Source organism: Cydia fagiglandana, chromosome 3 (assembly GCF_963556715.1).
Source record: "Cydia fagiglandana chromosome 3, ilCydFagi1.1, whole genome shotgun sequence".
Classification (NCBI taxonomy): Eukaryota; Metazoa; Arthropoda; class Insecta; order Lepidoptera; family Tortricidae; genus Cydia; species Cydia fagiglandana.
In genome coordinates, this window is record NC_085934.1 from 9,390,805 (window position 1) to 9,403,638 (window position 12,834).

A 12,834-nucleotide genomic window follows, 5' to 3' on the forward strand; every position below is an offset into this window, starting at 1 on the left:
GTACCTTATGCAAAACTGTTTGTATTAGCAGTGTACAAAACATAATAACTTCATTGTTTTGGTCATGAGGTATCGTAACGATTTAATTACTAGCGGATTGCCGTGCCGCTGAACTATAACGTATTTATTACTAAGTAGGGAGGTAGTTTGTTGGATGTCATTAAACGCGCACGCAACCACAGCATTTATAAATAATATATTATATCTAGGTAGGTATTCCATCACCTAGGTACGTGTGTAGGTATTCCTTATAGGAAAGAGACTACCTATAGAGATGGGCCGAATATGGAGTTTGCAAAAAAATAATATACCATTCTAATAAACTATTTGAAATGCCAGTATTACGCTACGATTCTAAGAAAGGCACAAAAGTCAACGGCAAATTTCCAGTAATCTCAAAATAATCACAACATTCTATGGATTCATCATATCTCATCATGTGTTTCGGGACAACGTAACCTGATGGAAGAGAGAACTTAAAACAATCCGAGGGAGCTTACGTTTTACAATGCTGCAATAAGACAAACATAATAAAAAAATACTGCTATGAATAATTCAGCAGAATACGAACATTGGAAAACTTGTTAAATATGCGCTACCGAATAATTAACGATTATTCGGCCCATCTCTAAAAGAGACCTTAGGCCGATATAGTACTTCACAAATGTTTCAGTTAGAAATGTTACATGATATAAAAGAAGATTAAGTTGATAAATCAACTTAATCTAACTATCATATAAAAACATCATTAATTTTTCGCGTGTCAAGAATACACAGAAGTGTAAATAATGATTAATAGAAATTTAATTTTGACTGGAAGAGGCTATTTCATTATTTTTAATTTACTTATGCTAATAATACCTATTATAACATAACATACTTATATGTAAGCCACGATAAGCTAAGTATATTCCGCTACTGTAAGATTTAAAGTCTTTTCCTAGCCTTTTCTTGTTTAAAATGAATACCTACGACGACTGCAATGCAGGTTAAGTATTCCGAAAAATAGAAAACAGAGATACGTTATTTAGTAAATGTCGGCCTACAACCTGCTTCCAGAGAACAATGTCGACGAGAAGCAATTCTTTATGAGGCAGTTATTCTTGTTTGAATTCTCATAATGCCTATTTAGAAATGCTGAAGGTTTGTTAGGATTTTCTTTTCATTTTAATTTTGTCGCATCGTAAATGTTAGTTTTACGGGTTTCTTATATGTGATAAGAGAAAATTAAAAATTAAGGTGGAACTAATTAAAACAATATTCGTGTTCAGGAAAAACTATTATCGGTTACCATTGGCTGGGTTCGTTTGGACGATGACGGGCTTGATACTAATATTGGCTGGTAAGTGAGCCTAATGAGCCTATATAGGAAAAGTCCGAGTAGGATAGCTAATTTCCCTAACAAATATGTGAAGTATTGTTGGCATGTATGTAGTTTATGTAGGTGAGAAAAAAGCAAAACAAAACATATTGTATAAAATAATTTATTTACAATATAGGTCATTTATCTTTGAAACATATTGCGAGGGCGTGTAGTTTAAAATTATGAAATTATGAAGATAAAAAAATATATTTAGCTATCGATTTGTGTACCCATTTTGATTTTTACAGTATTCACAATAGCGGATATAACGGTCTGTCGAGTTGTAGCTCAGAATTTTCTCAAAAATGCATGGCAACAGCAGCAGTTAAAAGACGATGATGATAATGATGACGATAGCTTTCGTTCTTTGAATCCCCAAGATCTTGGAGCGTTGCTTGAAGTTGCGCTCAAGGCTAGTGACAAATATGGAAAGCAAAAAACTGTCGGCAGAAAAGAAACAAATCGAAAGATAAGGCAAAAGTATGAACCAACATTATTTGATCAATTGACCGGGCTGGATGCAGATGATGTTCTAGTTTATGACCCAGATAGCTACAAGTCAGTAAATACTGAACAAGAGAAACATAGATTATTGGACATGTTAGGATCATCTTCTTACGATAAAACCATCCCCGACGAAGAAGATGAAGATGATAATTCGCCCGTATATGTTATAGCCAGGGTCGATGATCTCCTAAAGAGAGGAACTGATAAGAGTTCAAATAACGTGTAAGTTACTAATAAACATTTAAATAACTAAGTAGTTCTTGTTGATTCTCAAAAAACAACTAAATTAACTCACATTTTATTTAGATTGCACTAGACACAAATCGAGATGAGATTTTTAGATCTCGAATGCCGCCGTCCCAGTTAAGACAAATGGGGTCAAAACATTTTCCTTCACAATTTGATTTCAGGACTAGTTTACTGGTCACTTATGCAATCCAGGGTTAGCCACTAACTCGGAGTTAACCGGTTGAACCCTGTCTTAACGGTTAACTCGGAGTTGGCTGGTCAACCCTGGATCGCGCAAGTTGCCTGCAACTCATATACTCACAACATTTCTAAGTTTTATTTAAATTAGAATGATTTGATAGGAATATTTTTTTGCAAGGTTTTCATCACTATTGAAGTCATTTAGTCAAAAGGATCGTAGCAATATCGGGCAAGAGGATCGTTACAAAGGATTTCGAGTGAGGGAGCCCTATAGGAGAGCAAGAGACTCTAGTGAAAGTAAGTTAACTAATATAATTTTTATTTTTAGGGTTCCGTACCTCAAAAGGAAAAAACGGAACCCTTATAGGATCACTCGTGCGTCTGTCTGTCCGTCTGTCCGTCTGTCACAGCCAATTTGCTCCGAAACTACCGGACCAATTAAGTTGAAATTTGGTACACATATGTATGTCTGTGACCCAGAGACGGATATGTAACGTCAACAAATGAATTTTAAACATAGGGGCTACTTTTGGGGGGTAAACGATAAAATTAAAAAACAAAGTTTTGAAAACTATATCGTGTTACATATCAAACGAAAGAGCTTATTTTGAGGATCTAAAATATATTTTTTTTATAAATTTACCATAAAAAGTTTAGAAGTTATTCAAGAAAATAGACAAAAAATTACCATTCCCCCCCCTCTATCTCCGAAACTACTGGGTCTAAAATTCTGAAAAAAATACACAAAATAGTCCTTTACCTAAAGATGACAGGAAAACCTATTAAAAATCTAGAGTCAAGCGTGAGTCGGATTTAAGAACAAAAATGCAGTTATGTTTTTTAGGGACACAGCCGCAATGGTTAAGTGAAACGTGATGTAGACAGCTATTGCGAAGGCCCTAGGCCGATATCCGCATAAGGCCGAAGGCCCGAAGCGTCCCAAAGAGGCGTGCCTTTAGCTTCAAGCGTCAGTCGAACTGAAGACAAAAAATGCGACTAGGCTGTATCTGGCACATAGCCGCAATTGTACTTGTAGTACAGTCAACAGCAAAAGTTGTTAAGTGGGCGAGGTGTTCAAAATTACCTTGACATGCTCTTATTGTCTTACTATAAAGTCACGTCCAGATCATTTTAAACCACTCGCCCGCTTAGCAACTTCTGCTGCTGACTGTACTGATTGATTAGGTTACTATTGTTATGTGTTTTAAAAAGCACTATAGGTATACAGGGTGGCTAAAAAATTAACGAAGTGTATTCCCGTTGCCAACGTGTAACCCTGAAATCGCGAAGAAAAATTTGGCTGTTTCATACATTTTGGCTGGTCCGTTTTCTATGGGAGGATACTTCTTTTTTCGCGATTTCGGGGTTGGTCCCATACTATAAGTTGCTCCGTATAATCCCAAAACCTCCCTGTCTACGGGAATACACTTATTTTTTGGCCACCCTGTAGGTAATATCTCTCTTCGGCCTTCGCTTTTAAAACACTTTCGGAAGTTGTAGGAAGCGCGACCCGTCGGACGCTCGAGTTTAGGACAGCTCTACGCATTTGGACTTTTGGACACTTGTACTATTGTTCGGCATTTAATCTTCAGAGATGTAGAGATATAAGCCACCACGCCAGAAAACTTCATGTTACATCTAGTTTTTGATTGACCCATTCGGGTTTTTCAAGACGTTTCACTCACGTCACGTTTCACGTAGGTACAAAAAAAAATGTTGAAAATTGTGTGATGTACGGAACCCTTGAAACGCGAGTCCGACTCGCACTTGACCAGTTTTTTTGGCACAAGTTCAGTAATTTTAATTAAAACTTACTTAATTTATGTAAGTATATTGTATGTCGGACGAACACAGGAAATTATACCTATGTATCATAATTAAAATATTATTTTACTACTACTAATGGCTGAAATGTAATGAGGTGATATATTTTTAGAATCGGCTCAAAAAGCCCTTTCACACGCAATAGGTTTCTGAACATTTTTTTCTCATATAAAAATATGACGACGTAACGTGGAGTTTATTCCTTTTTCTTTAGTGCTACGGGTCAAATTGGTTCAAATGACCTAAAGATCAATCGTACCTATTTTTATGCTTTTATTTAACACATTTTGCAGCGTTTTTTGATGCAGCACTATAGTGAATATGACAATCGTTGATAGAATTTTTTTTACAACGTATAGAAATAGTCATACCGGTACATTTTTTCTTTTTGTTGGGCGTTCGTCGAAGTGCTATTGTCATCTTAGCTAGACCTTTTGGTTAAATCGGCGCTTTAATAAAGTAGTGCCTAAGTGGTATCAAAGTGGTGGGTGGCACCCTTATTTTACGGCCCCCATATTTATATAATTTTGTATTACACCTTTAGCTTATTCTTCACGCGAAGTCGAGGAGAAACGCCCTACACGACAGCGGGCATACAGTGGCGGCCGGACCCCCATCCCCTACATCAAACATCGTGGAGACATCTACGAAAAAGATAATTAAACAGAAATTCAGATATTGCATTGGTGTTATTATTCTAAATACATCTGTTACCTATTTTTAATAACAGGATTAAGGGCTGATTAGACGGCGCGCGAACTCGCATGCAATTTTAGTTACATTGCGGACTGTTGGTTACGTCCAAATCAACCAACCGATCAAAACCCGCAATGTAATTAAACTCGCATGCGAGTTCTCGTATCGTCTAAACGGGCCCTTAGTCAACCAAGTTGCCCGTTCTCTAAACTACTTAACTTCCATAGGTGACATGATAATTGTCTAGTTATTATGAACCAAGATTATAAGTTATTAATTTTGAAACATGAGTTACTTACCTTATAAGTTTGTCCATTTCGCGTTTTTTTTTCAATATCATATTACTTAAGACATTTCATAACGCCATCGTGAATTTCCCAATATTTTCCTTTTTACCTTTTCTAAAAACCATATTGCGAAGCCAAAAAGCCTCCGGGCTGCCTGTTACTCAATATTTAATTTGCGTCAAGCGGGTGGACTAATCTAATTTTCATGTTACAAGGCAGACCCGCGTTTACTTGGCCTCACACTGAAATTAAATAGACGGATAATATTTTTTTTGTCTTGCTAAAATTTTAGGTCACTGGCGCCTTAAAAATATATCTACTGAAATCCATAGGTATCTATTATAATTTCTCGCTCTAAATTACAATAAAATAGAGTTTTTTGAGATTGATAGGGAATAGGTACAATAAAAACGTTGTTACGTTTGAATCATATTTTAATGCATGTTTTCTTTTATAATTTAATGTTATGAGTATATCACAGTCATCATTTTAGTAAATGCATACAGTAGAATGTGTCTTACAGAAAATGAGATTAGGTACTATACAACTAACACACAGATGAAATGATACAGTACAGACGGGTAGAATTGGGTACATGATAAAATTAGACTTTGTTAGAACACAGCTAATTAATACAGGAAATCATGGCCCTTGGCAGCTTGGCTTGGACTTTAAATGCATGAACCATCCTAACTCCTCTAATGACAAGAGTTTTGCTGCACAACTTTTAGAATACACATAATTTCTAGACATATTTTAATGTCATATTAAATAAACCGCTTTTGGATAACAAGAATAGCGTATCCAGTCCAGTAGTGCAATGGACGGGACGTCGTCTCTTTATTCCTCGCTTGCATGTTAAAATAACTATTGACTACTAATCTCGTTATTTAATTTGCTAGTATTTATTATGTATACATGCATATGTATAAAACTTAAAAAACTAAAACCCGTTCTGAGCCATGCCGGGTCCAAAGGTGCCCATCACTACTTATGTCAAATATAATCCATGATATGACTAGTAATTTAAAAAAGTTTTCTGCGAAAAGTAGTAGGTGCCGTTTGGAGAGTGAGTTTTAATTGCATTTAAAGCCTGCGGTCTGGGTTCCTTGACCGGTCGATCGGTAATTTATTTAGTAAAATGCTAAACCGCTACTTAGTTCTTTTGACTCAGTAATAAGGGCTCATTTAGACGATGCGAGTTTCATTACATTGCGGTTTTTGATCGGTCGGTTGAATTGTGTAGGTAGCGTAACCAACAGTCCGCAATGTAACTAAAATCGCGTGCGAGTTCGCGCGCCGTCTAAATCAGCCCTAAAACAGGCGCTGCCAAAAGGTAAGAACATTAATTTAAATTTAAAAGTTTTATCAAGTCGACTTTTAAAGTGGCATAAGGGTGATTTTCCGTCACACGATCCACGTCGGTTTACACTGATATTGCGGCAAGTTGAACGCATGAAATGTTTCTGCCTTTACGTGTGTGATGCGATGGATATTTTTTTTATATTCTTATATCAGTGTAAAGTTGTATCGGAAAATATGAAACTGCTCTAACGGATAAGCGTACATAGTGCACAAAATGCTACTTTGATATCTACATTTTATAATATACCTGTGATCTCTATTTACTTTAGATACGTCTCAAGTAGTATACATGCGCAAACAATATTAAAGCTAATATTATGCTCACAATATCTTTGATATCAGTTTATCTCTTAGGTATCTACTTATGGCTATACTTAGTAAAATGTAGAGAAGTCTAAATGACAACGATTTAATAAACAATCAAATATAATCGAATAGCGTATAAGTATTGCGTATTGCAATACAATACGAGTATGTGTATCTAATATAATCTTCAGTTTTCTTCCTAATAGAATTATTAATTTATTATCAATGAAAGTCTAATACTTAGGTACATAATTACAGAAATACTTTAATAATTATCTAAGATACATACTCGTAGGTGTCAGTTGTATTATTATTAGCAATATATAAATATAATTCTATTATATTATGGTGAAAATAATATCATTACTCAAATTTATAATTGACTAGAATGCTTAAGGTGTCATCTATAATTGTGACTAGGCCATATTTATTTCTTTAGGAAAGTCCAGACAGTGGGCCCGTAGGTAACACTTGATAAGTAAGTTTGCCAATTGTATAAAAATGAAGAAGAGCTCATTTTTCAGAAAGTTTCTGTGAAAGAAAAAGCAATTAATGTAATGAGACTTGTGGAAGTTTTATATTCATCTAACTGAATTCTTTTAAAAGTGAAACTAGCTTATTGGAAGACAAGATAATGGGAACAGTAATAATTATGGCGGACATTTTTGTAAACCAACGACTCGACATGTGGGACATAACACTACACAATCGACATTGACGCCGCCTCTTGCGGTATGAATTTTTCATATCAGTTCTAGGTACTACTGTAGTGATTAGCTTCAAAGATTGATGAAACATGGATGAAACTGATGAAATTAAGTCTTAATATGAGTACCGTAAGTACTGAAGCGAATCGTACTTTTCTATCTTAATTTGGGTAAAATTATCTATGCATAATCGAAATGAGACATTTAGCAGGTAAAATATAGATTTTGTGCAAAAAGCATTGAATATTTTAAATCTATTCTACTTAAACACAACAGTTGATCCCATTCCAGGCAATTCACGATATTTATTAATTAAATCCGTCTATCTGTTATATATTATAATAATTACTTTACTTAGACTACACGATACAGAAACGTTTATAATTGATCTACCGTGCGCGATGATCTCTACCTATGAATTGTGATTTACATAATTTATGAGAAATTTAATCCACCTCATGTTCCTCTACGCTATCTCGTCTATTAATTAGACAATAATAATGGACCCCTTCATTGTCTAATCTGTACACATCACACGCACTCGTAACGTTTCCCTAAGCATACGGAACTCCGTACACACTCACACTGCTTCTGAACACTTGAGTTATTGTGACTGGTAGGCACCTTGCACTTGTTATGTGTTTGAGCTATATTGAAGTCGGTTAGTCGAGCCGCCTCGGGGGCGAGACGCGTCACCCTCAGAGATAGTTCGGTCGCGAAACGCAACAGAGCACCCCCATGCTTTTGTACAGCGAGCCTCTTCGTTTGTTCCGCCACAGTCCGCTCATTTCTTCTCCTTTCAACGCGACGTTGGTCTCTGCAACAATCCGCGGAATAATTTACTTTCAGCGAATGGGCCCCTTAACAATAGCGACAAATGAGCATGCAGTCTACTTGATGAAGTGTGATTACTGAGCCGCTCCGAATCTGAATGCCAACTAAGTGTGTAGGTATACATTACTTCGTTAGTGGGAATAAAGTAATTGGTGGAAGAGTACAGTAATATTATTTAACTACTTCTTACTTTAATACATTCGTGAACTTACAAGCGCTTTCAATACAACGAAGACTGTTGTCCCTATACCTAAATATACATGAAACTGTGTTTAGGTTAGAAGAGAATAGGCATTTCGCCGCACTCCTTTGCGGAATGTTCTTAATGTCAATGAAAGTAGGCGGGCGACTGGTGAGGCGTTGCACGCAAAAAGTTTTTTATGATAATGGGACATGGTTTTCCACTTTTGTTTTAGAACGTTGTCAATTAGCCGTCACGAATATTTTTGCAATGATAAAAGTGTTGTGTAACGGCTGAATGAGGAGAAAAAAATATTATACAATATTAAATGGGCTTCTTATAGTTTCATTTCGTAACAAATAATGAAAAAGAAATTCATACCACCACTGTATGGCGTGTGCCCTCAATCAAATCAAAGAGAATTAAGTATATATACATATTTTATTGACTTTGAACAAATGGAACATTGAGCTAGAGTTTGTGTGAAAGTGATGCTATCCTACTAGCATTGTAGCAAGTTATTCTAGTTATTTAATTTTATAAAATTGTAAGGAATAAATTTGGTGAATTCAAAATATCGGACCATTGTTAAGTGTACCAATAGTATCAATACCAACCTAAGTGGTTGAGGTTTTCATGCTGAGGCAGGTACTCCTGTATGTCGGTGACTATCCTGGTGATCTCCTGGGTGTCTTTGGCGATGCTGCAGAGCTCCTCCTGGTTGAAGTCTGGCGTGATTTGCTTGCACAGTAGGATCTGACTGATCACATTCCCAAAATTGGACGGGCCGGCGCGGTTCTCTGTGTGCGGAAAACAGTACCCCATTAAGCTGGAAACAAATTATCGGACGCGGCTGACGAACGCGGCTCACAGCCGCGACTTATAGGTATCTAGATAATGAATATACACTGAACTGTGCAAACTATCGGAGGTAAGCCGTGGACGTAACCTTGTGCTGACCTTGAGCCTTCGGACATCCGACAGAAATCTGGCGCGCTGGATGTTCCTGTCAGCCGAAAACGTCCGCGGACGGTATATGCAGTAGTATGCACGGGGTGCGGGACGCGTCACTGCGCCAGAAGGACGTGGACTACACGAGAGCTTGGACGTGCGTACGGTAAAAATGGAGGAAAGAATTATCGAGTGTGTTCGCAACAAGGAATTACTGTATAATCTCAAATTAAAGGATTACAAAAATAAGCGTTGTTGCGCGTCCGCAAGCCACGTCCCGAACACTGTGCACACTTTTATGTCGCGCCCGTCAGCCGCGTCCGTCAGCCGCGTCCGATAATTTGTTTCCAGCTTTATTCATACACGTTTGCTAAAGTTGACAAGGTGATAATAATCGTTTGTCCCTTTCCATCATACCGATACGTCGGAAGGGGCAAACGATTATTATCGGCTTGTCAACTTTAGTAGATGTTTATGAATAAGGGGGTTAATCGCTAGTTAATATCTAAGTGTAACACGAGCTAATGGAACCCTAAAATAGGCCGTGAGAATGGAGAGTGGAATTAATTTCACTGGGTACTTTTTAATACGTGTTGCCTTAAAAATGTTTTTTAGGCTTTTGTATCCGTATTATGTAACTGCCACAAGCATTATTTATATTATTATACTCCAAGTTAAAAATGTAGTTAGTAGGTATACTTATTAAATAGGTATAGGGTAGGTTTAGTGTCAGATTAAAACAAGTAATAAAGTGACAGTCATTTATAAGAATGTAACTCAAAGTGATAAATAGAAACAAAGTTCACAGTAATGTAATAACTAATAACACTTGTTTGCATACTCATACTCAATATTGTTGATTACATTGCTCAAATGCTTACTGCTGTTGACATAACAATATTCATGTGTGTACTTGTACTAATTAGGTACTAATCTGACTTGTCGTCCTACAATTCCTGCGTCTGATGTATTGGTCAAATGGGCGGTACCAAAATACGAATTAGGTATGTTATGTATTAGGTAGTGACCAGTAAAGCAGCGGTTTGAATAAATATAATAATTTAATACTAATTACAAAATATAGGTGGAGTTGACCGATGACAACTGCAGCTGCATAACTGTTGCGGCGTCAATTCCTTGATTAAAGGTGACAGTCCATTTCCAACGACAGCAGCAATACCATTAATTTTACTATGGAATTTGACAATAACACCGACGCGTTCTTCTAGTAGTGCAGTTGCGGTCAGAAATGGCATGTTACCCTAACCTTCTCCGTTTTGTAAAGTATCTTAAATCAGTTTAGTGTAATCTTATTCATCTCTAAATTGGCCTCAATCACGTTCACACCAATTGCATTAAGGTGAAAACAACAAAATGGTTTCTTCTGTAATAGTATTTAGCTCTTTCCTTCGAATCAAGACTGAACGCTGACTCCACTGAAGCGTAGTAAACGAGGAAAGCAAAATACTTTCCCGTTAATGCCCTGAATCGGGGTATATTGAAAATTAATATTTCATCTTTCCGCAGCTGTAGGTACATTTGTGGAAGTGGCCAAGCTTGCGGCTCGGATTGAATATTTTAACGTTTTTATTGGAATGATGACCTGCGTGCGTGCTATTGCAACAAAATGTATGTATGTATGTTTAAGTATTGGGTGAACCTGCTCATACAATTATAAAAAGAAATTGAAAATGCCATAAAGTGTTACGGCCTCGTATTGAAATATATGTCGGAGCGTGACTCCAGAAGGACGTATTGCAGCGTTACAGTTCATAGTTAAAGAAGCCTGTTTAAAGTCGATTAGCAATGTTTGGCTACGTATTACCGGGTTGTAACGAAATTCATAATGTTGCGTAGAGATTAACGCCATCTATTGGCGTGTTGTTGAACTAAGATGACAGGTAGAAGGCTTTGGAACGTCAAGAGGGTTCTCTTGGGTGAAGGTAGGCACGAGTTGGTAGTTTTGTCGTTATGTTGGTGGACCGGTCGAGCAGGTGTGCCTGCTCGACTTAAAAGGCGGGAGCGGTGAGGCTCCGTAATCAGACTTGATCGGACCGCGCTAGAGATCGGACGTTAGCCAACCTCGTGCCTAATTCGCCACGTTTTTGAAGGCTTATACCTGAAGGATTATTCTGAAAGCTTATAGAATCCAACGTTCTTTAACCATTTAGCTAAGTGTTTTATTCCAAGTGTTATTTTGATTTCTTACGTGTGATTAGAAGCTTACCTTTGTAAAATGAAGAGAAGAAGTGTTGTTTTGAAAAGATGTGTCCCGCCGAGTTTGTTGCCGGTCCCATATTGGGATACCCTTCTCCAATTGAGAAGGAATTAAATCTTCTCGGGTCAGAGGTGTACGGTTGGAGCCGGCCTAGCTTGATTTAAATAAAGACTTGAACGATTTTATGCGATCCTTTTATTTGAGTGCAATCCAAATACATCCCAATAGTGACTAGATATTTTAGTAGGCACTAGTATGGTTAACAAGTCCGAAAGATTATTTCATGCACTGGTAGCATACTGATTTAGCTGTGAAGTAATACATTGAGATACTACGCCCACCCGCCATCCTGTGTAAACACCCGTGCTGCCCGTGGTGCCTCCGTCATCAGAAGTGGGATGCCGAGTCTCATGTATTGCTTACACAGCCACGTGGGAGTGCGGTGTATTTACGGTGTGTTTTTGGTGACCTACATCGAGACACGTGGTAATGGTAAGCTCACGTGTCTAGCCTTAATTGAAAGGTGAGTGTAGTTCTTTATGTTTTTTGATGTGAATTATTGTGAAATTGTGAATTATGATTGAGACAATCGAACAGAGCAGTCGTGACGTGACGTTATCTCTGGTATCGCCACGTTTCTTTATAATTGTTTTTTTATAATCCATGTAAATCATAGTGATCTTTAGTTATTTTGTTGTGAAATCCATATTCTTAATTGAAACCAACTATCGACTATCACGACGTGATATTATTTCATCGCTTACTTGTGAATCTACCCTCAAAAATGGATTTTTAATGAAGATACATATGCACCGGTAGAAAATGTTCCTATTAAGATTATGACATCCTTTGTATCGTTTTGTAATTAACAAGTTGTGACAAATGATTGCCCGTAATGGCGTGATAGATAACAAATCGTGCTTACTTTGAAAACATGAGCTACGCATGTGAAAACTAATGTTACAGTGTGCTGCAACCTGAGCAGAGACAACTTACAGATGCCATCACGCCTGTAACACAGAAGCAGCTGTGCAGAATCTTCTGTGATGGAGATTTGGAAATAAAAGGACGGGTTTCGTTCTGATTATTTATTAGTGATTTTTATTTTGAGTGTAATGGCGAAGCATAACAGTCGAACGTAACTAATTAGCTGTCACTTTTCGTAT

The 12,834-nt window shown here is 37.1% G+C and overlaps 3 protein-coding genes across 4 annotated transcripts in view; 1 reads left to right on the forward strand and 2 right to left on the reverse strand.

Annotated features, from left to right (window-relative positions):
* The window catches only part of LOC134680099 (sialic acid synthase), a 300,274-nt gene that overhangs the window by 56,224 nt on the left and 231,216 nt on the right, over window positions 1-12,834 (reverse strand). The window lies entirely within an intron of this gene.
* On the forward strand, window positions 1,287-4,804 carry LOC134680104 (uncharacterized). The gene is made up of 4 exons (XM_063539150.1): window positions 1,287-1,342; window positions 1,612-2,092; window positions 2,478-2,596; window positions 4,668-4,804. The coding sequence occupies exons 1-4, from the start codon at window positions 1,315-1,317 to the stop codon at window positions 4,784-4,786; spliced, it is 747 nt and encodes a 248-aa protein (XP_063395220.1). The 5' UTR covers window positions 1,287-1,314; the 3' UTR covers window positions 4,787-4,804.
* LOC134680105 (uncharacterized) overlaps window positions 5,526-12,834 on the reverse strand; it is a 134,324-nt gene continuing 127,015 nt past the window's right edge. For both annotated transcript variants that reach the window (XM_063539151.1, XM_063539152.1), the window contains exons 4-5: window positions 9,117-9,299; window positions 5,526-8,301 (exon numbers count right to left, since the gene is read on the reverse strand). In XM_063539151.1, coding sequence (XP_063395221.1) covers window positions 8,183-8,301; window positions 9,117-9,299 — 302 coding nt within the window. In that variant the 3' untranslated portion in view covers window positions 5,526-8,182. The remainder of the gene's footprint in view (window positions 8,302-9,116; window positions 9,300-12,834) is intronic.

Bases quoted from the DNA above. Each gene is read 5' to 3' on its own strand.
- LOC134680104 (XM_063539150.1), top strand. From the start codon at position 1,315: ATGACGGGCTTGATACTAATATTGGCTG. The intron at 1,343-1,611 runs GTAAGTGAGCCT...TGATTTTTACAG, and splicing joins CTTGATACTAATATTGGCTG to TATTCACAATAGCGGATATA. The intron at 2,597-4,667 runs GTAAGTTAACTA...TTACACCTTTAG, and splicing joins AGCAAGAGACTCTAGTGAAA to CTTATTCTTCACGCGAAGTC.